The following is a 26,586-nucleotide window of genomic DNA, read 5'->3' as shown; positions in this document are numbered from 1 at the left end:
GCTCTTGAAGCACTCCCATTTTTCCTCTGTGTTCTTTGTTCCCAGGGTTCTATCCCATTTGATATTTTCTAGCAGCGAGCGCAGTTTAGGGAAATTGGCTCTTTTGAAATTCAGTGTCCTTATATTACCCTTGTGTTTCCTATTACTGTAATTAATACTGAAACCAATTGACCTATGGTCACTGTTCCCTAAGTTGTCCCGTATTTCTATATCCGTGAGCAGGTCTGTATTGTTGGTAATCAGTAGGTCAAGTACCGCATTGTTTCTTGTCGGTGCATTCACCATCTGACCCATGAAATTGTCCTGCAAAACATTTAGGAACTGCCGAGCCTTGGCTGAGTGCGCGGTTCCTTCTGCCCAGTCTATATCTGGATAATTAAAGTGCCCCATTATAATGACATTTCCCATCCTTGCTGCCAATCCTATCTGTAACATGAGGTCCGCCTCACCCTCCTCCCTCTGGTTGGGGGGCCTATAGCATACGCCCAATATTACCTTCCCCACCGTGCCTTCCCTTTGAAGCTCTACCCATAGGGATTCTGCCTCGTCCATAGCTCCATTATTAATATCATCCCTCATATTTACCTGTATACTGTTCTTAATATACAGACATACCCCTCCCCCTTTTTTACCCTCTCTATGAGTAATTATTGTATCAAGAAGGTCGTAGATAGGAAGTCAATTTAGGGGAACATCTGCCTAATATTTTTAGAAAGCATTGACAATCTGCCCAAATTTGATATTGTATTTATAAGTGGTGGATAGAGTAAGCCCCTTACTTTTCATAGGTCTTCAATACTCCAACAATTAGATCTTCCTGCCATAATTCCCAAATCTGTTCATGTCAGCCTGGGAGTTTTGGATTTTCCCACGAAATTCTACATGCTCCAGCATTTCCTGCTGCATTCATTTAGAGTTGTCAATGTTTAAAAATAAGTGGAAGGGACAACTTGAGGGGTTTGTGGGGCACCACTTACCAAACATAAAATATGGGGGGGGGAAAGTGTGTGTGTCGCTTCTCCGTGTATGGACTCTACGACTATAGGATAGCAATTTTGTTACTATGTTTTATGTTGGATTTATGTTTATTTGCATCAAAGCTGCTTCCCTTCCAATTCAAATTGATGTCTAGGAGTGGCTTCAATGATCTGGCTGTCAGTTTCATTGTTTCTTCTGCTGTCAATGCTCGTGTTTACAGATGAACAGGTACAGCTTTTATTGGAGGTGGTTGTTACAGGGCATTGTGTAGCCTCTTAAGTCTGTCCACCACAGGGAGGAAGAGGATCTGGACTACTAAAACTGCTGTGAATGCTGGGAGGAACTGATGGTTTTGGGAGAGATAGTTCCATACAGACTATGCCTGCTTTTAGACTAGACATGTACAGTTCGTTTAGTTTCCAATTAAAATTCAGAAAAAAATTTCCTTATTGAATTACAATAATAAAGAATTCATAAAAACACAATTTCGGATGAAATTTGAATTTGAATAGTTTTCTAATCAAATTCGAATTTCCGAAGAGAAAAAAATAGAACACAAAATAAAGTAATAGAACAGAAAACAATAGAATAAAATAGAAAAGAATAGAATATAAAATAAAACAATATAATAGAGTAAAACAGAACAAAATAGAAAATAAAAAATAGAAAAAAAAAAACAGAATAGAAAATAAGGGAAAAGAAAAGAGTAAAAAATAAAATAGAAAAAATATAACCGTCTTCTGAAATTTTAATTTCAAATAGAACAAATTTGAATACAACAGAAAAAAATAGAATAGAAAAAAAAAGAATAGAATAAAAAAAATAGACAGAATATAACCTTCTTCCGAAAAAAGAATAGAATAGAATTAATAAAAAAAACAATAAAAAAGAATAGAAAGAATATAACAATTTCCCAAAAATCAAATAGAATACATTTGAATAGAATAGAAAAGAATAGAAAAAAAAAACAATAGAATAGACTAAAACAGAAAGAATATAACATATGAGTTGAGTTCTATTCGACCGAAATCTAAAAAAGCAAACCGATTTGCATTCGAATAAACAAACTCCGAAAACAAAATAAACAAAATGTAACTGAACAAACTTATGTAAATAATGAATCAAAACATAGCTGCTTTTTTTTCGCATGTCTATTTTGGACTGAGCAGAGGAACTACAGGATTCCAAAGTCAATAGAGTTCTGGGGGGAAGGAAAAAGAGAAGGTCTGTTCCCGGACTCAGTGAGATTCAAGGGGGGCATTAAGGGAGAGAATGTGTGCGTTTGGTTTCTCCTGAGGTGCTTTCCACCGCATCTGAGATAGAGAGAGGCACCTCAGAGGACACTCTACGGTACCTAAGATCATCACTGTCGCTGACTGAGCCTGCTGTCCAGTTGTTGGAAAGAATGCTGCGGACGCTGCCTTTATTGACAGGAGAGAAGTACGGTAATCTGTTGCCACAGGAGTCAGTGAAAGGCCAATACACCTTGTTAAAAAGAAGGTGTGTCACAGTGTAGGCACCTTTACCAGTGTTTGGAAGAACTTTATGGTGAGTGCTCCAAGATTAGATTTGGACCCCAACGTGCTGGCCAGCAGGTAAAGGGGTTTGATATAGACTACTGAACTATTGAGGTTCTACTCCATTTATGCTGGAATACCCCTAGTATAGGGTTCAGGGACTATTCTCTATTCTACTTATTTGTCACCAACTGTAGATCCTTTATTTCCATTGTTTTTCCTATTTGTTGAGAAATTACTACTGTTTTCCTTTACCCCCTTAGGGACCGCCCCACGGAGATATACTGCGGCAGGGTGGCCCTCCTGCGCGAAATCACATACCTGTACGTGATTTAGTGCACAGGGTCTGGGGTGTGCGCCAGCGGCAACCTGCTCCCGCGGTGATTAGACACAGCTGGTGTGCCAGATGCAACCTGCTGATCATTCACAGGAGAGGCAGAACGGCAGTCTGCCAATATAAACAAGGCAGACCACCCTTCTGCCAGAGAGGAAGATAGAGAACTTGTGTTTCTGCTAAGCAGGAACACGGATCTCTCTCTTTTTCCAGTTAAGTCAAACCCCACACAGTTAGAAAGTACTCCCTAGGAGCACACTTAACCCTTTGATCACCCCTGATGTTAACCCCTTCCCTGCCAGTGTCATTAGTACAGTGAGAGTGCTTTCTTTTAACACCGATCACTGTATTAGTGTCACTGGTCCCCAAAAAAGTGTCAAAAGTGTCAGTTAGGTGTCCAATTTGTCCTCCGCAATGTGGCAGTCCCGCTAAAAATCGCTGATTGCCCCCATTACTAGTAAAAAGAATAAATAAACATAAATTCCATAAAAATATCCCATAGTTTGTAGTGGCTATAACTTTTTCGCAAACCAATCAATATACGCTTATTGTGATTTATTTTTCTTCCTACTGTGGGGATGTTTTTCAGTGGCAGAAACTGGGAGACTAGTCGGGATTGAGAGATCCTTGATGAAAACTTGCTCCAGAGCACTCTGGACTTCAGACTGGGGTGAAGGTTCATCTTCCAACAAAACAACGACCTTAAGCACACAGCCAAGATAAAAAAGGAGTGGCTACGGGACAACTCTGTGAATATCCTTGAGTGGCCCAGCCAGGGCCCAGACTTGAACCTGATTGAATATCTCTGGAGAGATCTGAAAATGGCTGTGTACCAACGCTCCCCATCCAACATGATGAAGCTTGAGATGATGTAGAACAGAAGAAGTGCTGAATCCTCGACTTATAGTCTAGGAGATCCAAGACTGAGAACTGTAGAACTCCTGACACTGTTGTACTATGAAAGTCACTGAATACTTTCCCCGCCTGGCACAGCTTGAGGTAGTATATTGTAGAACTCTGTATAGCTGTCACTTTAACTGGCACGTTCTGTGCAATTCAGGGCCCAGACTGCAGGTGCCCCCTTTAACCTTGAACTCTTCAGGGTCCACTGACTATGTACCCCCTCTGTAGCTTCAGGGTCCTCAACCTAGGTACCCCCTTTAGCGCTAGCTGACACCGGATCCCAGAACCTCTTCCGGAGTGGTCCCCTCTAACTTCAGGCAGACCCCCAGGGGCAATCCTCAGTACTCACGACCTGTGTAGGCTTTCCTGGGACTGGACCCCTCTCTCTCTCCGCACACCGGATACCCTCAGCTCAACTCAGCACTCTCTGGACACTCAGGCGACACCCTAAGACATCCACCTTCCTCAGACAGGAGGAGAGACAGCCGCACTCTCCCTCCTGGGACTCTGCTCCCACCAAAGACACCGTGCCACGCACTTCCCCCAAACATTTACCCACTCCCAGAATCCTTTGCAGCATAATCTGCCTTCTGGGGTAGTTACAAGCTGGGATGTGTCCCCTGATTGGGCTTCCCACACTGCCCTATGAGAAGCCTCTCACAGGAGCCAATGGGGATACTTCTCCATTCAGCAGGCACATCTGGGTGCCCTGACACCCTAACTGAGTAAATCACAGCCCTGCTGTTAGGCAGACAAGGCCCGCTATACATTTACCTAGCACCTACCTGTAGGGTGCTACACCAACTATATAGGATGTTGGGTTTATTCTAAAACTTTTACAGTAGCCTTGTAATAGGACAGGTCCAAAGTACGTAGGAAAACAAAAACTTTGCAAGATTTTCATTAACTTCGGGTATATCGTTTTTTCATAAGCTTATGATCATCACCCTGTAATAAGCAGACCCCACCTCATGTAAGTCAGAAAACATTACCTCAAATATTTTCACATCGTCCTCACATTTATCCTGTCTTAGACCATGTTTCCATGGTATCTGGAACCGTGTCCGCTCCGAGTTCTTCCATATGAGACCTGGATACCTCTGGCTGTCGATCTGCTCTTCCAGCCAAGGAATTATCCGTGGCTTCTGAAAGCTCATCCTCAAAAATTGTGTAGTGCTTTCCTGTATGAGGAACCTAATCATAAGAGACATTCGTTAGTAAACCATATTTTTATATTCATACAAATATTAAATATAGAACTCCATAGATGATTCTAAATTTTCCATTTCCACAACTAGACCTTAGTTTTCTCTATACTGGGAACCAAAGTCTTAGAATTCACCTACAGTTTTGGACAAACTCCAATGAGATTCCCAAACAAAAGATATGCAAAAAGCTCTTAATATTGATATTTGTTCAAAAAAAGACAACTGCCATTTCTAAGTTTGAGCATCTCCCCCCTTCTTCAGGGCTTAAGCATGATGGATCAATATCAAGGGTGGCACAGTCACCAGGAATTAATTATTTTCTGTATTCAAATTGGATCTTATCTACTAAACTTGGCTATAGACAATTTTTTATACTACAGCACTCAAGTCCTCAAATTTATCCATCATGCTTAAGCCCCAAAGAAGAGGGAGATCCATGAATGCCAGAAATTTGTTGAATGTTCTACATTGGAACCCAATAGCTGCGAGGGCTGATCTGTATGTTCTGGCAGGGGGGCAGTCCCCCTGTCAAAACACAACAGCACAACAGGGGAGATTGCCACACTAACATCGCTTGTGTTAGTATAGCGATCTCTCTGTTTTTTTCATTCAGTAATGAATATCTTGCGCTTATCCCACTCTGAATATAAATCCGGTAAAAATCCCAAAAAATGTAAATAAATGTAATTAGATAAACAAATAAGAGAGCTGCAACCCTATGAGTCCGAATACTTGCCTCATAAAAACGAAAACAAAAGGAATAAAAACAAAAACGAAAACAAAAATTTGTTATCACCATCATATGCGTAAAAAAATAAATGGGAAACTATAGTGACAACTTAGACATTGCTCAAGGAAAATATAAATAGACATATGCTTCCTGCAGTCTGGGACATCCAAACCTCCACCGGGATCCAAGGTCCGGGGAGCAGAAAAGGAGAGGTACAGATATCAGCCGACATGGAAGAGGAATTCGGAAGGAGGTTGCGGGAGATGCTGATACAGCACAGGGGACCAGTGTCAGAGAAGATCCTGCTAGGATGGCATGATTCAATTCGCTCGGAACAATGGGAGGAAGCGCTAGCCCGTGAGCAGTGACACCAGGGAAATATCCTCCCCTCCTTCCAGGAGAGATACTGGTCACAGTACGAAGTGCGAATGGTGTTTTTGGGGAGACAACCGCACAAGGAATGGAAAGCTGAGTTAAGCAAGCTGGTCCAGGCAGAGATGCAGTTGGAGGAGAGCTATAGAGCCCTCCGCTGGTATGTAACCCAAGTGTGCCCATGGAAGGGAGACGGCAGCCCAATGGAAGGCTTTTGCTATAGCGGTCTGGGGCTGTTATTAGAGAGGCTGTCTGAGGACCCCGACTTTGGAAGCGATTTGGGGTTGCGTTTGGAGCAAATCTTGGAATACAGAGAACAGATGCTGAATGTCTTGGAAATGAACTGGGAACTGGAAGATTTTGAATTTCTAGCCAATCAGGAATGGGAGCTGGAGATCGCCAACAGACGGCTGCTACACTCTGCTTAGCGCCGGGCCTGGGCTCCCCTTGCCTGGGAATATGCAGAAGTACCAGCTGACAGTCCAGAAATCCATACTGAAGAATCGACAATGTGACACAGTAATAATGTTCTTTGCTCACCTGGACCCACGGTTTTGGATGCGGAGGTCTTATGGCGGATGCAGCAAGTGCTGACTCACTTTGACAAACCTGTTTCTGCACAGGACGAGCTTGGATGGAGGAATGCATCTGTCCAGCAGCTGGATAAAAGTACGGGAGATGAAGCAGCCAGCTCATCTTCCCAGCTGCAGTTTAAAGGTATGGGAGAAGAGGAAGCCATCTTCATTCCCCAACCATGGATCACAGATTTAATTGACTTTTCATTAGAGGATGTTATGGATGATAAGTCACCTGCCAAAGTGTTGGCACTTTGCCCAAGTGCCACCAGCCCATGCCCTGGACTTTCAGCAATTCCGGAGAATGGGGATTTAATAGATTTTTCTGCTAAAGAGGAACATCCCAGTGAGCCTATAGCAGAAGAGCGGACATCCAGGCTATAGCATGGACCTAGTCCCTTTGAATAAAAAAAAACATCTTATTTAAAATGTATCAAATCACAATCAAGGCAAAAACTAACTGGATCCAAAAATTTATATTTTTTTGATTATTCGTGTCCACAATGAAAAGATGTGAAAAACTGTGCTCAGATCAAAACCTCCACCACATAAAACACACCTCTTACCAGATTTTAAAATCTCAAGTTATTGAGATCTAACACGCTGAAGGTATGACTGAAAAGTGCCGCTGCAAACAGGAAGACTCCACCTTCTGGGGCAGGTCCCAGGTCCCAGAAGGCTGTGGGACCATTCACAAAGCGCAGCGTGGCTCCTGCATGCATGCGCAGTGGGAAGGCGGTTGTGAAGCTGAAAGGAGTCACAGCCAGCTGCCGACAGTTAATATGCCAGCACCAGGGACCAAAGACCAGTAAAGAAACCGGTTCGGGTGAGGATAGCGCTCGATCCTTGGGCAGGTGAATGTCTGTTTATTAACTAGTTCTTGACCGCACAGTAGCCAAAAGAAGGCTACAGCGCAGTTATCCAGTTCTAGGAGGGCGTCTATTGATCTATTGATGTCCTTCCAGAACAACCCCCCCCCCCCAACTCTTCCCCGCGCGAACCTGCTGCGGTGCGCATAATTGATGTGCCCTTAGGACGCAGCTCATCACAGATATGAGTTAAAGCGGAGTTCCAGCCTAACATACTCACCTGTCCAACGGTCCAGCGATGCGGCCGCCCGAAGCCTCGCTCTTCTCCCTCTCTGCTCTCCGGCGCCGGCATCACTGGTGTGGGCACCCGGCTGTGACAGTTTGCGGCTTCACAGCCGGGTACGCACTGCGCATGCGCGAGTTGCGCTACGCGTCGTGATTGGCCGGCAATCTTCTGGGACCTCTGACATGTCCCAGAAGATTGCAGGGAGGGAGGGGGAGAGGAGAACTTCCGCTCAGGGCGCCGCGGCGCTCCGAGCGGAAGTGGGAGCGGGTACCTGTCAAAACTAGGTACCCGCTCCCCCCCCCCAAAAAATGACATGGCAAATGTGGCATGTCAGGGGGTTAACACTACCTAAAGCGAAAGTTCCACTTTTGGGTGGAACTCCGCTTTAAGTGCCAATCTCAGCTGATCACATGTAAATAAGCTTGTCAGTTATTGGCATTTCCTTTTCTGATGATCAGTGTCCTAATGATCAGTGCTGCCAATCAGTGCAGCCTATCAGTGCCCACCAGTGCCTCATCATCAGTTCTGCCTATCAGGCTGCCTATCAATTCCCATCAATGCCGCTTATCAGTGCCCATCAGCACAGCCTCATCAGTGCACACCAGTGAAGGAGAAAAATTCCTTATTTGCAAAATTTTATAAAAGAAACCAAGAAAAAAGTTTTTTGTTTTTCAAAATTTTTGGACTTTTTTCATTTTTTTAGCTAAAAACAAAAAACCCAGTGGTGATTAAATACCACTAAACGAAGGCTCTATTTGTGTGAAAAAAATATATAAAAATGTCATATGGGTACAGTGCAATTGTCATTCAAAGAGCGACAGCATTGAAAGCTGAAAATTGGCCTGGACAGGAAGGGGGTGAAAGTGCCTGGTAGCAGGGCCGGCCCTACCATGGGTCCCAGTGGGTCCATTGGACCCAGGCGGCACTCTGATAGGGGCGGCAAATCAGTGGCAGACTGGAAGAGAAGCAGGGGCGGTATGTGGAGCGGAGGAGAGAGAAGCACGGGCGGTATGTGGAGCGGAGGAGAGAGAAGCACGGGCGGTATGTGGAGCAGAGGAGAGGCACACATGCGGTATGTATAGCGAAGGAGAGGCATCGGCGATTCGGCGTGTGTGCTGGGAGCTGCAGTGTTTGGGGAACTTCGGCTTCTCATCTGCGGCTGAAGCTGCAGACTTCTTCTCTCTCCCGGCCCGCCCACCACCTGTAGCACAGAGCCAACAGCGTTTTGGAGAACTTCCTTTGCCTCTGTGATAGGTCAGGTGGTGGACAGGGACAGAATTCCTCTAACGGCCGCTGCCGCTCCATCCTCCCGAATCCGATTGTTACTGTGCGGGCAGCGGGTGACAGTTGACTTGCTGCAGCTGTCCTAGAAGGAGGGGATCTATCATCCGCACACTGCTCCCTATTGTGTCCCTGAGCTTGTCCCACACATGCTGCCCCTCTCTCTCTGCCAGTGTACTGCATCTGGGGTGTAAGGGCGGGAAAATTAAGCAGCAGACAGAAAGCCCCCCCTCTTTCTCTGCCTCTCCTCTCTCTTTCTCTCCCTGCCCTCTCTCTGGTGGCACATGATAGTGGCAAGTGGGAAGTGACAAGCTGCATCCGAAGGGAGGTGACATGGCAAGTGACAAGCTGCATCCAAAGGCAGGTGACGTGACAAGCTGCATCCGAAGGCAGGTGATGTGGCAAGTGACAAGCTGCATCTGAAGGCAGGTGACGGGGCAAGTGACGAGCTGCATCCGAAGGGAGGTGACATGGCAAGTGACAAGCTGCATCTGAAGGCAGGTGACGGGGCAAGTGACGAGCTGCATCCGAAGGCAGGTGATGTGGCAAGTGACAAGCTGCATCTGAAGGCAGGTGACAGGGCAAGTGACAAGCTGCATCTGAAGGCAGGTGACAGGGCAAGTGACAAGTGGGGGGGGGGGGGGGGCAGCATTACATTCTTGGACCCAGGCAGCACAATGTCTTGGGCCAGCCCTGCCTGGTAGGCAAGTTGATACAAGTCAGCAGCTGCAGTTTTTTTTTTTTTAGCTGCAGAGTAATAATTTGCACACATCTGAATAAAACTTCTCTTTAAGCACGCCTGATTATATCTACATATCTGGCCAAAAAGTCAACTTTAATTATTTGGATCCTGCTCGAATGTTCTGCTGTCATTTGATATGAATGGACAGATCACCATATACAGATGAATGAAGATATTTCTAACATGTTATCTTGTGACTAAAGAATCTTTTTCCAAAAGCCATACAGTACTCGGAACAAAGATCAGATCAGTGTTCCTTTATTGGAAAATATTTTTGATTTTATAATAATAAAATCTTACCTTGAAAGCTTAGCGAGGACAGCAGACGATTGCTTCAGCTGAGCTGGGAGCTGGTTATGGTTTCAGTTTCATTTACTGTAAACTCCCTTCCTCTTTGGGCCGCCCCTGTCACTGCAGAGATTCAATGTGGTTGGCTAAACTCAGTGATCTCATTGTGGATTTCCCTGAGATGTGTGCAAAAGAAAATTGTGGATTGCTTCTGAGTTTACTTGCATTTAAAATGCACTTGGAATGTAGCACTGGAACTTTGATCTGTTATGTAGCAGTTTTTACATTTATTGTTTGTTATTATAATGTCAATGTGAAAATATTTTTAACTTCTCACATACATTTTTTTTTTGTACATTTGCCTTGTTTTTCTTTTTATTGTATACAAACTTTTTTATTAAGGTGAAAAATTGTGGTACAAAAGCATATAATTGTAATATAGTCAACAACAATAAACAATGTCCATTGTTACAGAAAGTATGAATAAATGCCATGTTAAAGCGGAGTTTCGGCCTCGGGGGTCAATTTGAGCTAAAAATACCCCCGGGACAGTCAGGGCTAGTACATTCCACAATGGCTAGCCTCTGATCTGTCCCGGGTTGCACTTACCTGTAAGAAGAAATACTTACCTTGAAAATTTCTTCTCCAGCGCTGCCATCTCAGGTGTGGGGGCAGCTGAAGCCGCAGCATCCCTCTTCGTGTCCTCTTCCGTGTCCTCTTTGTGACGTCGGAGTCCCATAATGCACTGCACCGGCCCCGCTCGTCACTTCCGGTGCAGGTGCGTCATCCCTGCACAGCTTTTGGGCATGCCCAGAAGCTGTATAGCAGGGAATGCCATGCTTGCACCGGAAGTGACGAGCGGGGCCGGTGCAGGCGCATTGATTCCTGGGAGCGATGACGTTCATCTCCCAGGAATCATCGCAAACCGGAAGTGACAGCGCGGGCCGCGGCCGCAGAGGGAGGAAGTGAAAGGAAGGTGAGTATATTTTCTTCTATAATAAGGTAAGTGACCAAAAAAAAAAAATCACCATTATCCATTTCTTTTTCAGGTTCCCCTTAGCAAGCGGATGGCCCAAAATCGATTTTATCGATTTTGAGGCCGGAACTCTGCTTTAAGTATATTTATACAGCAGGATTAAAAAATAAGACTTTGCATAAGTGGTGACAAATAAAGGATATGTGACAATTTCAATAATACTGCATAAAGAAGTAAATTCCCAGAAAATATAGAGTACATATAGTTAAAGCGGAGTTCTGGCCACATACAACTTTTTTAGATAAAAATACCCCCCTAATCCTAATCCATCCCTAATTACCCTAACACTGACCCCACATTACAGGTCATTACAGTAAACAAATAAAGATAAATACTTACCATTAAAATTGATCTCTGTTGTGGGCGTCTGAAGCCGCTGAGTTCCCCGCTGTGTCCTTCTTCCTGGAACTGGCTACCCAGAATGCCGATCGCAATCTGTAGATTGCGGTCAGCATTCTGAATAGCGGCCGGCCGTTCCCATTGCATCCTGGGATTGATGACGCTCATCTTCCAGGATGCAATGCGAAGGAGGAAGTGATGTCGGCGGCCCTGTCCGCAGAGGGAGGAAGAGGAAGGAAGGTAAGTATATTTGCATTAAAAACAAGGTAAGTGAAAAGAAAAAAAAAATTGTCATTATCCAATTCTTTTTCAGGTACTTTAAATCAAGCGGACAAGCAAAAAATAATTTTTACGGTGGAACTCCGCTTTAAGTACAAATGGACTAAAAAGTAACAACTGTATCTTCAACTGTACACTTATACAAATAGAATTGTGTTATGCCTTTTTCTAAGCCGGCCTTTCTCAACCTTTTCAACACAGAGGAACCCTTGAATCTTCTGGTCTTGGGAAACTCCTGTTAAAAAATAAAAATCAACAACATATGTTGCATGATGTTAGCACAACTGTTTATCGAATGCACACAAACACAACATAAAACCCAATTTGTTGGTAAAATATAAAAGATGGGGATGCATTTAGCAAATTGACAGCAAACATGTCAAACCTTAAAATGAAGCACATCCGTGAAATGGTAAAAAACGAAGAAACCCAAAATAGCTCATAGGCTACATTTTAAAAGCCTCATCAGTCTAGAGTTAACCATAAATGATGGCCCTAGAATAATTGATCTCACTCCAGCATTTGCAGTGATACTTCACATGCGTAGCGCAATCGCTGTTTTCATACACGTGTGTACAAGCAATAGAGTTGCTTTATTTTATCATAATATACATTTTTAGCACTTTTTTAAAAATTGACTTTAGGGACTAACAAGCCCCCAATGTGATAGTATAGGCAGGGGGCAAGTTCTCTTTATAAAAGCACAGAGCAGTAAAAGTGAACAGTTATGAGCTTGTTTTAACTTCCTATGGACCATCCCGTGCAGATATACTGCGGCAGGGCGGCCCTTTTGCACGAAATCACATACCTGTACTGTGATTGGATACAGCGGGAGCCAATCAGTGGGTCCGGCAGATACAATGTCTGCCGGGACCTGCTGATCATTCACAGGAGAGGTAGAATGGCAGTCTGTCTTTGTAAATAAGGCAGATCTCTGTTCTGTCAGAGAGGAAGATGGAGATCTTGTGTTTCTGCTAAGCAGGAACACGAATCTCTCTCTTCCTCCAGTTAAGCAACCCCACACACAGTTAGCAAGCACTCCCTAGGAGCACACTTAACCCTTTGCTCACCCCTGATGTTAACCCCTTCCCTGTTAGTGTCATTAGTACAGTGACAATGCATTTTTTTAGCACTGATCACTGTATGGCCCCTTTCATACGGGTGGATGTTCTGCCGCTGGTAAAAGCAAGCTTTTGTTATCTTGAAATCCCAAGAATCCAAGCACTGCAATCGTTTACAGTGTACATTGCAATTACTTGCGTTTACATGTTGCTGTATTTAGCTGCGGATGAACATTTTTGCCATTTCCATAGCAACTATGTTTATTTATGTTTTGTCCCTTGACTACCCATAGTGCACCCATTTCCTGTGTCTTTGTTCAGTGAGAGGACTTAAATCTTTGTTGAAGTGTGATCATTGAATATGGATTACGGAAGACATCTGATTGCAATGCTCATTTTGCTGCTTATGAGGATGAAAAGGAGGAGACAGATGGATCTGATTCAGCGGAGGAGACGTCATCTATACTGGGTACATCCCTTGACCTCCCAGCGGCCATCTATTGGCTGCTTTACCTTCATGTTTGGAGAAGTGCGTACTCACCAAGACAAGTTCTACAATTTTACTAGGATGTCAGTGGCAACCCTTGATCAGTTACTAGACCTTGTAAGAGGACGTCTGAACCGAAGGCACACCAACATGAGAAGAAGCATTAGTGAGGAAGAATGGCTGTTAGTGACTTTAAGGTAGATTTTTAATATGTTGAACAGATGCTTAAAAAATATGCGTAATTATCTATCTTCAGGTTTCTCAATTATTTATTTGCAGATACCTTGCCACTGGTGCCAATTTCACCTCCCTACACCATAAATTTTTAATGGGAATTTCAACAGTATCAACAATTGTGCATGACACATGTCTCATCCTGTGGGAAGAACTGAAAAACTCAGTTATGCCAGAACCAGCATCCAATGTGTGAGAAGAAATAGCTGATGAGTTTTGGGAGAAAACTAACTTCCCAAATAGCATTGGGGCATTAGATGGTAAACATGTCCGTCTCATCAAGCCACCTAATTCTGGTTCCCGCTTCTTTAACTACAAAAAATATTTCTCAATTGTTCTGCTGGGACTCAGTGATGCCAACATGAAATTTTATAGCGGTGGATATAGGGGCCTATGGAAGTTCTGGAGATTCTAGAATATATCATAGGTCTGTGATGGGTCAGTGTTTCCAATATGGGGAATTTGATGTGCCACAATCAAGGCCTCTGCCTGGTGCTGCTGGTCCAGACCTGCCTCTAGTAGTTGTAGCAGATGAGGCATTTGCTTTATCCACCTACCTCCTCAGACCCTACACGAGGCATGGCAGAGTAGAGCGCGCTGAACAGTGGAGTGTGCTTTTGGAATATGTACATCAAAATGGCATGTTTTATTAACATCAATGCACCTGGATGTTGAGCATGGAGCGAATGTAGTTTTGGCGTGCTGTGCTCTACATAACTTTTTAAGGATAAAGTAGAATCTCCAGAACCAATCTCAATTGAAACCCCAAGGTGATCAGACTGGCACGCGTCCCAGTAATCATGCCCTCCAAATACGTGAACATTTTGCGGACTACTTCCTTACCGATAAAGGACAGGTTCAGTGGCAAAATAACTTTATCTCATTTATTTTGTTGAAAATCAAGGACTACTGAGTCCTGCCACATCGTGGCAAATATGAGGGCTTGGACAAAAGGCGGGAATTTTAATGGTACTTAATAAAAGGTTACCCACCAATCATTAAAAAAGAAGAAAATACAAGCTTTATTTCAATTTCTTACTTTATACAAATGTACATAGAAAAAGACAAAAATACAGAGACATCACATATATTGGATTAAAAAACAAAAAGCTCTTTCTACAAAATTGACCTCCAGTGATCAGCCAAAACGGCCAAAACGGCTAAATCCAGCGGACATTGCCCGACATGTTTCGCCATTGCTTCTTCAGGGGCATGTAGCTGTAGTGAGATGATCTCTAAGGTTCTATATCACAAAAATAATATGTAAATAGATAGATGTTATTATACATATATACACAAGTATATCTGCTCATATCAAGGCTAAATGATCAACAAATAAGATTGGGAATGTGTTTGCATACATGCAATACTGTCAGCGTTGCCTGTATCACCATCGTGTATAATAATAAAGAGTGGAGGTTGTTGTATGCCAAATGTATGTCAATTTTTTTGTTGTAGAGTTGTCCCATGTTGTAAACTTGTAGTTACTACTGTTGTACCATTTTATACTTTTGAACATGTTTACTTTTTAGTTACAGTTCTGTAGATACTATTCCAGTAATACATTTTTTAATAACATAAAAAAAAGTCAACACCTTTGTCCAATTATATTGGATTTATTTTTATGTTTGCTTTATGTTAACAAGTATCAAACTTGGTAACCAAAGAAAAAAAGACCTTAGGTCTTCAAAATGGCATTCAAAGATTCATGGATAATGTCTCTATACTGTATAGTTCTTTCAGTGTTTACATTATTTATTAGAATCCTGTCAAGTGTAAACTACAGGATTGGCCTGTAGCAGCTGAGGGAACTTTCAAAAAATCAATCAGATTATTCTCTGGATAAGAAGTAATTGTAGGAATACTATGCTAAAATAATCATTGCTGCTGACGATAGCAGCGGGCAATATTATCCAGAGACAAAGCAAAAAATAAGGTAAAATTAGACAATATCTGCAGCTTCTTGGATGCAAAAAAACAAAAAAACAAAATAAACTTACGGTTGCATCTTAGTGGTGGCTCCTCAAAAATGACAAAGCCTCTGCATGGGGGTTAGGCCTACGACGTGTTGAAGGTGCTCCGCTTCTCTCTGCACACCTCTCTTCATTAAGTTCATTATTGTAGCGGTCACGTAAGGACCTCCATCTTGCACAAATCTCCTTTCCTGCAATATATTTCATTGAAAAAAAAAATGAAACCTATGACAAACATAATGGATGGAGCACTAATTGACCAAAGCAAACAATTACCCTAGGAAACTGCATTTGCTATTTTTACTGTAAGGTATGGTTGCTAGAGGCAACTGATCCCATGTATGTATACCCCTGCACCCCACACATCCATCAATGCACTCACCTTGGTTCTCCTGTTCATTTGCAGACATATTTTCCCAGTTTTAAGTCAGAAATCGGTACACTTCCCATTTCAACCTCTTCATGATTCTGTTCGAGTACCCTGGGTCCCATATCTCTGGTCGGTCGTGCACCAAGGCTATTATGGCCTAATGAGAGATATCAGGGGCCACCATCGCTCCTCTCTCTATACACTCCCTCCAACTTCCTGTGTCATTCCCAGGTATACCTTGTAATTCTGATGTGCTTCCTGTTGTTCTTCTTTCTTTTGTTGCTGGTGCTATCCGCAGGTGAAACAGTGCACTGCAATTACTAATGGTTATGTTTAGATAGCTGCGATAAATCGGTCTGGACGCAGTAAAATTTATTTTTTTCTAACCGTACAAAATCGCATGAAACTAAACCGCTGCTAAATGAGGTGTGTGAATAGGGTCATAGGAAAGCATTGTCTAAGTTAAGCTGTGGTAGATAACTTCATATATCTGCAGCTAAAAGCTCTATTCTATCCATCCGTGTGAAAAGGGCCTATTAGTGCCCCTGGTCCCAGTGGTGTATTTAGGTTTTGTGCTGCCCTAGGCCTGACTAAACTTGGGCACCCCCTAATTTAATTATGACCCACTCCTTCCTGTAAAGGCCACACCCCTTCCTGTTTATGACCTGCCCTGTCATCTGTAAACCACAACCACAAACTATCAGTGCCCATCTGTGCAGCCTAATCAGTTCCCATAAGTTCAGCCTCATCAGTGCAGCCTTATGAGGGCTCATCAGTGCAGCCTCAATAATGCTCATCAGTGCAGCCTCATCAGTGCGGCCTCATCAGTGGCCATCAGTACAGCCCCATCAGTGGCCACTGGGGCAGCCTATCAGTGCCCATCAGTGCATCATCATCAGTGCCCATCAGTACAGCCTCATCAGTGGCCGTCAGTGCAGCCTATTAGTGCCCATCAGTGCAACATATCAGTGCCCATCAGGGCAGCATATCAGTGAAGCCTCATTAGTGCCCATCAGTGCAGTTTATCAATACCCACCATTGCCGCCTCATCAATGGCCATCAGAGAAGCATTTTAGTGCCCATTAGTGCAGCCTATTAGAGCCCATCAGTGCAGCATATCAGTGTTGCCCCATCAGTGCAGCTTATCAGTGCCACCTCATCAGTGGCCATCAGTGCAGCCTTATCAGTGCCCATAAGAACAGCCTTGTGTCACTAGATTAGTAAGATTACTCCTTTCTTTTAGGATATCTGGACTTGTTTGCTGCCATTGATTGTAATCATAGGATTATTTCACTTAAGTCCATAGTCATTATACAAATAAGTAAAATAATCAGTGGCAGCAAACACAAGTCCAAATATAGGAGTGATCTTACTAATCCAGTGACATATTGCAATAGCACATATGAGGTTAGCAGGTCCAAAATATTATTGCCATCATATACAATTAAAAGTCTTAATTGTATATGATGCATTTCAATATGCTCGCTCAAGGACAAGGATGTTTAAAGAAATAAAATTGTATTATTGACATGATGCCTGCCATACCTGGGGGTGGAGGAGGGTAGGCGGAGCATTAGGCTGCAGTGCCACACTTATTAGCATTGGTGGCCATCGGGCAAGTTGTATCAAGTGTGGTCGGCGGCCTGCGGTCTGTCTGAATGTTCTCCCTGGCCGGTATTATCATACCCACAGGTAGCAGTGTGACCGCTTTATGGGGCTGCTGGACTGATTTGCCTCCTGGACCCTGCCCTCCAGGCCAATTTTCCCCATAAGACTGGCACTATACTAAAAGTGTAGCGCAAGCCGCTGGGGACCCTTTTCGTGCAGGAGTCGGGAGAAGGCTGTTTTTGTTTTCTTGTGGGGTGCAGCTTTTTTGCTGCCCCCCCCCCCTGCAAAGTGCTGCCCTAGGCCTGGGCCTTGTTGGCCTAGGCCAAGATACAGCAATGCCTGGTCCCCCAAAAAGTGTCAAAGGAGTCAGTTAGGTGTCCAATTTGTCCGCCGCAATATCGCAGTCCTGTCGAAAATCCCTGATCGCTGCGTTTACTAGTAAACATAAATACATAAATAAAAATTCCTTAAAAATATCACATAGTTTGTAGATGCTATGACTTTTGCGCAAACCAATTTACATACACTTATTGGGATTTTTTTTACCAAAAAAATTGTAGCAGAATACATATTGGCCTAAATTGATGAATACATTTGATTTTTTACATTTTTTATTGGGTATGATTTTATAGCATAAAGTAAAAAATAATGTTTTTTTTTTTTTTTTAAATTGACATTCGTTTTTGTTTATAGCACAAAAAATAGAAACTGCAGAGGTGATCAAATACCACCAAAAGAAAGCTCTATTTGTGGGAAAAAAGGACATACATTTTATTTGGGTACAGCGTCGCATGTCCGCGCAAATGTTAGTTAACGTAACGCAGTGCCATATCGCAAATAATAGCCTGGTCATGAAGGGGGTAACCCTTCCGGGGCTGAAGTGGTTAATCACCTAAACTCTGGACCATTTTTTAAAGCTGCAGTAAACTTTTATATTTCAATATTTTTATTGAGAAGATTCAGTAATGACAGAAATAGACATTAAGCAAAAGCCAATTTTTACATTGTCACTATGACAAATACACAAATACATAAAGCAGAACAAACAAAAATAACATGGTCCATGAATAAAAAGGGACATATAGTAACCATGGGATGTTCTCAGATAAACATTCTGAGATTAGAAACTCTATCAGACAATATCAGGGAGCAGCAAACATATTCCCGATCTACTAAAGATCAGTAGCCAGAAATGTAACCATGTATGGTAGAGTGCAGGAACCAAAGTATGGTACAGGGAAATAGGCAGGGGGGGAAGTAACGGGGGAACCTTTTGTACTGGTTCCTGAGAATGTCATCAACATACAGAACCTAATAAGGCTCTAAAGAGGTAAATTAAATAAAAAAAGAAAAATGTTATCTCTGCAAGGTAAATTCATAATATGCTGGTATGCATCACATACTAGCACGTTATGAAAGACTTAACTTGAAACAAAGCATTCCAGAGGTGCACTGTCACCGCTGCAGAGGCTTCCATCTTAACTTGGTTTTCCTTCCAGGTTCACAGCCGCTTGAATTCCCACATACGCGCGGGAGTCATGTCCGTGGCACAGAGCTCTGAAGTAACGGCATGGGTATGCCGTTCCTTTAGAGCGCACACGCCGGTGACGTCACCAGCTGCTAACCAAGGAAATGTCTTCTAAATGATGCACGTTTAGGAGATATTTATTTAACCAACAGGTACATTTTATTATACGCTTACCTGTAGGTAAAAATCAGCATCCAGAGTTTATTACCACTATAAATGTCTTACGGATGGCAAGTAGATAATTTCTGGGCTCACAAACACAACAGAAACTCCAAATCATCTGTAAAATATAATGAAACTGGGTCAACTAATTTAATACCAAATATGGCAAGACTTAAAACTGCAGGTGCCTGCAAAATTGTGACAAACTATGATACCCAAAATTGACCATAGGTGAAACTTTTAAAGTCTGTACAACTCATCGTTTTAGCGTTAACCGAAAGTGATAGCCCTAGAATTATTTGTCTCTAGTGTGTGCGGCAATACCTAATACGCATTTCACAATAGTCATTTACCACAAGGCCTCCTCTATACTCTACCTGTACAAGGTGTACTTGATCTATTGTTTCCCCAGCAGCACCAGCCAGGATCTGAAAGTTCTGAAACCAGAAGTGCTCAGAGTTGAGTGTTTCTGAGTTTGTGCATCACAGGGAAGATTGAGAAACGAAGGTCCACATTTTTGTGGTTACAGAGAGGAAAAAGGAACAACAAACACAGAGAGCACGCTGTGGCTTGCAGAGTCTGAACAGTTACCCTGGCCCTGTACTGTACAATTTCTTTAATTTATCTCCATGGGCTAAATAAGAGAAATACACTATATTACCAAAAGTAGTGGGACGCCTGCCTTTACACGCACATGAACTTTAATGGCATCCCAGCCTTAGTCTGTAGGGTTCAATATTGAGTTGGCCCACCCTTTGCAGCTATGACCGCTTCAACTTTTCTGGGAAGGCTGTCCACAAGGTTTAGAAGTATGTCTATGGGAATGTTTGAACATTCTTCCAGAAGCGCATTTGTGTAAGATTCTGGTACCTTTGGTACCCTTATTTACCATTTTCCTTTCAACATTGCGTCCCACCTTTCTAGTTAGGTGGAACGCATACACCTTTAAGACGGATGACCTCATCGCTGAGCGCCGCTGAGCGGCTATTTCAATCGCCGGCGTTCTCTCTCACGTTGTTCGTTCAATGTGTGCCTACATGCTTACAAGCCTTGTCTTGCTGTCGGAACCTCCACCTATTTGCCTTTACCTGGAACAGACCGGAACCTCGCTACTGATCCCGTATCTCGCTACCGCATCACTCCCTCACTACTGGACCCCTCTACTTACTAAACCTTACTAGTGATAAGTACCCCACAGGGGAATCCTCCATAACTAACTTACACTATCATCTTCTGCACATTAAGGACTGTTACTATCTATGCATACTAATTCTACCATCTGCACTGTTACATAGATTGCTAGCTCTTGAGTCTACTACCATCTATCCTTGCACTGGGTTAGTCTATCCTGTATATGTCATCTGCTGTCCTTACCACCTGTTACCATACATGATTACTAATCTATCTGCATTCTACCTATTACCATCTACTACTCTCCTGAACATTACTATCAAGTGCTTACCATTACTGTCACTGCTCACACCTGTCCCTTCAGCACATCACCTCCATACTATCATATACATCCTATCACTCCAGGAACATCTTATTGAGTGTGTGTATATCTGTATGCTGAAGCAGACAGGCCCACAGTGATGAGTCTGGAGAGTTGGATCTGGTATTCCAACACATCTCTACATGACTACTGAGTGGAGATTCTGCAGCTGCAAATCCAGCTTACAATAAAAACGCAGGAGCGTTACAGATTGAACGAACCTTAAAAAAATAGATTCAGCAGAATTACCCACTCAAGTGACACAATTAACACAACAAGTAAATGCATTAATACTTGCTCTTACTGAAGTAAAAGAAGACAATCAGACTCTGAGACAGCAGGTAACCCGTCTTTCCCAGCTTACTGCTGCTCAGCCCCCTAAACCCAAAATAAACCCTCCTCTAGTGTTTACAGGTGATTGGAAAAAATTTTGTGAATTCAAAAACGCATGTCAATTGCTTTTTTTGCTAAAACCTCGTACTTACCCTACTGATCAAATTAAAGTCTGTACCGTCATTTCATACTTAACGGGTGATCCACGGGCCTGGGCAGACTCTCTCTTTGAGAAAAATGATCAGCTTCTCAACTCTTATCCTTTATTCCTAGCGGAACTCGCTAGTTTATATGATGACCCCAATAGGCAGAGTACTGCTGATATCCAATTGAGGGCTTTAAAACAAGGAAGGAGACCTGTAGAAGACTTTGTAGCAGAGTTCAAAAGATGGACCCTTGATTCAGGGTGGAATGATACATCTCTGCAAACTCAGTTCAGACTCGGGTTGTCAGAAGCCGTTAAAGACGAGCTCGCCCGAGCGGATTTACCTGGCACTTTGGATGCCTTAATACAACTCAGTATCAACATTGACAGACGACTGCGAGAAAGAAAGGCTGAGAAAATGGGAATGCCATTGTCTAGTCCTTCTCGGATTTCGGCCGTTGACCCTACTCCTATGGAGGTAGGAACCATACGCCCACCTTTATCAACTACTGAACGAGCCAGGAGAAGATCCAGTAATCTCTGCATGTACTGCGCATCCCCGGATCATTCGATAAGCGTCTGTCCCCTTGTCCGCAAAAAAGAGGGTGAGTGTTCACATGTCTTGCTAGGGGGATTAACGACTTCCTTTTCTAAATCCTATCTCTTTGTTCATTTAACATTACAGTGGGACCAGACTAGGATTACCACCAAGGCTATGATAGACACAGCATCTTGTGGGAACTATATCGATACACGTTTTGTTACCTTAAATAAAATACCTATTATTTCAAAACCTAAACCTGTTTCTGTTAGTTTCATTAACGGTATCCCACTATCTTCTGGTCCAATCACCAATCAGACACAAGCACTCCTTGTCACTGCTAACGAGTCTCATATGGAGACCACCTCCTTTGATATACTATCTTCACCCCATTTTCCCATTATTTTGGGACTCCCCTGGTTACACACACATCAACCAATCATAGATTGGAAAAGACGGACTTTAACTTTCTCTTCTCACTATTGTGAGATTACGTGTAACCTCCCATCTTATGGAAAGATCCTGTCTGTGGTGTCAGACGAGATTGCACCACTATGCTATCAGGATCTGTCCGAAGTATTCCTTGAGAAAAATGCTCAAGTGTTGCCTCCCCATAGGGATTATGATTGCACTATCGATCTACTCCCTAACAGCAAATTGCCTTTCAGTCATGTTTATCCTCTTTCACAGGATGAACTCTCTCATCTCAAGGAATACTTGGATGAGAATTTGACAAAAGGGTTCATCAGACCCTCTACTTCTTCCACAGCTGCAGGACTTTTCTTCATCCGCAATAAGGATTTAAGTCTTAGGCCTATTATTGATTATAGGCAATTAAATACCATTACAATAAAGGATCGCTATCCTTTACCGCTCATCCCTGAACTCATTGAACAAGTGCATGGGGCTACTTACTTCTCTAAATTGGACCTAAAAGGGGCATACAACCTAATCCGAATCCGTGACGGAGATGAGTGGAAAACAGCATTCAGAACCAGATACGGATTATTCGAATATCTTGTGATGCCATTCGGGTTGTGTAATGCTCCCGCAGCTTTTCAAAGGTTCATAAACGACATCTTTAGAGACTTACTTGATGTCTGTGTTGTGGTATATCTGGACGATATACTTATCTATTCTCGATCTCTGTCTGAACATATAAAACATGTAAGACTTGTGTTATCCAGATTACTCGCACACAATCTATACGTGAAATTAAAAAAATGCCTATTTCATAAAGAAGAAATATTATTCCTAGGATACATCATATCCAAAACCGGAATCAAGATGGATATGAGCAAGATATCCTGTATTCTGGATTGGCCTATACCAACAACTCGTAAGGCATTACAGCGATTCCTTGGATTTTCAAACTTCTATAGGAAGTTCATGAAGAACTTCTCTGCTATTGTGAGACCTCTCACACAACTTACAAGTATAAAGAAACCATTCAAATGGTCAGAAGAAGCAAATGGAGCTTTCCGCTTGTTAAAATCAAGCTTTACTTCTGCTCCCATACTACGCCATCCAGACCCATCCCTCCAATATATTCTGGAGGTAGATGCGTCAAATATGGCAGTAGGAGCAGTTCTCTCCCAATGACCAACAAATACTTCACCACTCCACCCAGTTGCTTTCTTCTCAAAATCACTAAGCAGCCCAGAGGTGAATTACCCAGTGGGTGAAAAGGAGTTGCTTGCCATAAAACTGGCACTGGAGAATTGGCGACATCTACTTGAAGGTACCCAATTACCAATACTCATATATACAGATCATAAAAACCTTCAATACCTCCAGACTAACAAAACTCTTTCCCACCGGCAGGTTTGATGGTCATTATTCTTCCTAAGATTCAACTTCCTAGTGACCTACACGCCTGCAGACAAAAATAAAAAAGCGGATGCGCTATCACGATTAACCGAAGATAACTGCGCCGAAATCCCTTCTATTCCTATAATACCCTATGAACGTATTATTGGTGTTGTTCGTTCCCTGAAGGAAGAGATTTTGCACAGTATAGGATTGGATTCACCTCCACCACAACTAAGTACTGATGCAGAAGGCTTCCTCTATTACCACGACAAACTCTACATACCCCCTACTATGCGCACCAAGATCTTGGAATTATCACATGATGTGCCCATGGCAGCAGAGGCGGCTCTCTAATTAGGCAGTTTAGGCGGCCGCCGAAGGCCTCGCGTTAAGAGGGGCCTCGCGCCCGCCTAATCCATGTAGTCAGGGCCGGCGCGGCGCTGCCTCTGTTTGTTCCCGCTAAGAGGGAGCCTGCCCGTGTCCTGCCCATCCGTTCTGCCGCTTGGAGGGGGCACAAAATTACTGTCTGTGTGATGGAGGGGGAGAGACGCTGTTGTCCGCTCGTTGCAGAGCGGAGGCTAGCAGAGTGTCACTGCGAAGTGCGGACCGCCCCGCCTATCCTCCGCCCATAGAGAATCTGGAGTCGGAAATGAAAGGAGAAAGTCAGCTGACGACCATTGCCAATAGAGTGAGGCGGGAGGAGCTCTGGCTGGCTCTGCAAGGAGACCCTATGACGAAAAGGCAACCAGGAAGTCTGAAGAGGCAGAAGCGCTGAGGCTGAACGACTGTCTGAAGTTGAGGGAGAAATCGACTGACAAAGTAAGTAATTGCCAGTGCAATTGATTGGTAATTGGTGCCGTTCTCCCCCACCATCCCCACTGCCTCTTTCTGATCCCATCCCCCCACAACCTTCACAGATTTCATCCCTGATGGGGGGGGGGGGGATTAGTAAGAGGTGGTGGTGGTGGGGGAGGATGGCACCCCCCCATTACCACTGCCACTGATCCCCCCCCCTCACCACTACAGCTGCCACTGATCTCAGCCCCCATCACCACCGCTGCCACTCAATCCACCCCCCATCACCACAGCTGCCACTCAATCCACCCCCCATCACCACCGCTGCCACTCAATCCACCCCCCATCACCACCGCTGCCACTCAATCCACCCCCCATCACCACCGCTGCCACTCATCCCACCCCCCATCACCACCGCTGCCACTCAATCCACCCCCCATCACCACCGCTGCCACTCATCCCACCCCTCATCACCACCGCTGCCACTAATCCCACCCCCCATCACCACCGCTGCCACTCAATCCACCCCCCATCACCACCGCTGCCACTCAATCCACCCCCCATCACCACCGCTGCCACTCAATCCACCCCCCATCACCACCGCTGCCACTAATCCCACCCCCCATCACCACCACTGCCACTCATCCCACCCCCCATCACCACAGCTGCCACTCATCCCACTCATCCCACCCCCCATCACCACCGCTGCCACTCAATCCACCCCCATCACCACCGCTGCCACTAATCCCACCCCCCATCACCACCGCTGCCACTCAATCCACCCCCCATCACAACAGCTGCCACTCAATCCACCCCCCATCACCACCACTGCCACTCATCCCACCCCCCATCACCACCGCTGCCACTCAATCCACCCCCCATCACAACAGCTGCCACTCAATCCACCCCCCATCACCACCGCTGCCACTCATCCCACCCCCCATCACCACGGCTGCCACAATATGCAGTTCATTTTAATATTGCCTGCTTATTTATTTCTTTTTTCGTGTGTGGGGGGCCTCCTACATGATTTTCGCCTAAGGCCTCAAAAAGTCTAGAGCTGCCTCTGCATGGCAGGACATATGGGTATGACGAAAACCCTTAATTTGCTTACCAGGCAGTTTTGGTGGCCTGATATGAAGACGTCTGTACAAAAATTTGTTTCTTCATGTGACATCTGTGCAAGGTCCAAAATTGACACTACAAAACCATCTGGTCTACTCTGCAGTCTACCAATACCCCAAGTCCCATGGGAAGTTGTGTCCTTAGACTTTATAGTAGAACTACCACCTTCCAAAGGATTTAATACCATTCTAGTGTCAGTGGACCATCTGACAAAGATGGCACATTTCATTGCTATTCGCAGACTACCTTCATCTAAACAAACAGCGGAACTACTAATGAAACATCTGTTCAAGTTACATGGAATTCCAAAGACTCTTTTATCCGACCGTGGTTCACAGTTCATCTCCAAATTTTGGCAAGCTCTATGTCAAATACTACGGATTGAGCGAAAGCTCACTTCTCCTTACCACCCTCAGACCAACGGACAGACTGAAAAAGTCAACCAGTGTATAGAACAATATCTGCGTTGCTACACATCATACCTACAGGATGATTGGGTGGACCTCCTCCCTCTGGCGGAATTTGCTTATAACAACGCAACCCACAGTACTACTAAGCAAAGTCCATTCTACTTGAACTATGGGTTTCATCCCACACTTCTTCCACCACGCATCCTACCATCAAGTAACCCAGTAGCCTCAGATTATCTTACCCAAATAAAAGACCCTCTGGGTTTACTTAATACCACCATCTCACACGCTCATAGTCAACAAAAAAGGTACTACGACCTTCGTAGAAGACATTCTCCGCAATATGCTATTGGGGACCTCGTTTGGCTATCGACAAAAAATTTAAGATTAAAGATCCCTAGCAAAAAGCTTGGACCTTTATTTCTGGGACCCTTCCCAATTAAGAAACTCATTGGAAAAGCTGCAGTGCAACTCACCTTACCGGCAGATCTCAAAATACATCCCATCTTTCATGTGTCGCTACTGAAGCCACATGTTCCTAACCAAGGAATAAGGCCTACCATCTTGCCTCCACCTCCAGTACAAGTTGAAGGCGGAGAAGAATATGAGATTAAGGAGATTTTGGATTCTCGTATCCACAGAGGAAGACTCCAATATCTCATAAGATGGAAGAACTATGGACCCCAAGACGACACCTGGTTGGATACCTCTGATGTTCACGCACCTAGGCTTATACGAAGGTTTCACTCGAAATACCCGGAGAAACCAGTGCTATAGGCCTTCCGGAGCCGGCCTTAAGGGGGGGGTACTGTAAGATTCTAGTACCTTTGGTA

General features: G+C 43.9%; 1 protein-coding gene across 1 annotated transcript in view; it reads right to left on the bottom strand.

The window, feature by feature from the left end:
* The window catches only part of LOC309568316 (uncharacterized protein), a 240,500-nt gene that overhangs the window by 134,030 nt on the left and 79,884 nt on the right, over positions 1-26,586 (bottom strand). Inside the window, exons 3-4 of the mRNA XM_082273980.1 lie at positions 10,036-10,199; positions 4,725-4,926 (exon numbers count right to left, since the gene is read on the bottom strand). Of these exons, the coding sequence (XP_082130106.1) occupies positions 4,725-4,889 (165 nt within the window). The 5' untranslated portion in view covers positions 4,890-4,926; positions 10,036-10,199. The remainder of the gene's footprint in view (positions 1-4,724; positions 4,927-10,035; positions 10,200-26,586) is intronic.

Source organism: Pelophylax lessonae (genome assembly GCF_965119305.1).
Source record: "Pelophylax lessonae genome assembly, chromosome: 12".
NCBI lineage: Eukaryota > Metazoa > Chordata > Amphibia > Anura > Ranidae > Pelophylax > Pelophylax lessonae.
This window is presented reverse-complemented; position numbering and strand designations above follow the sequence as displayed.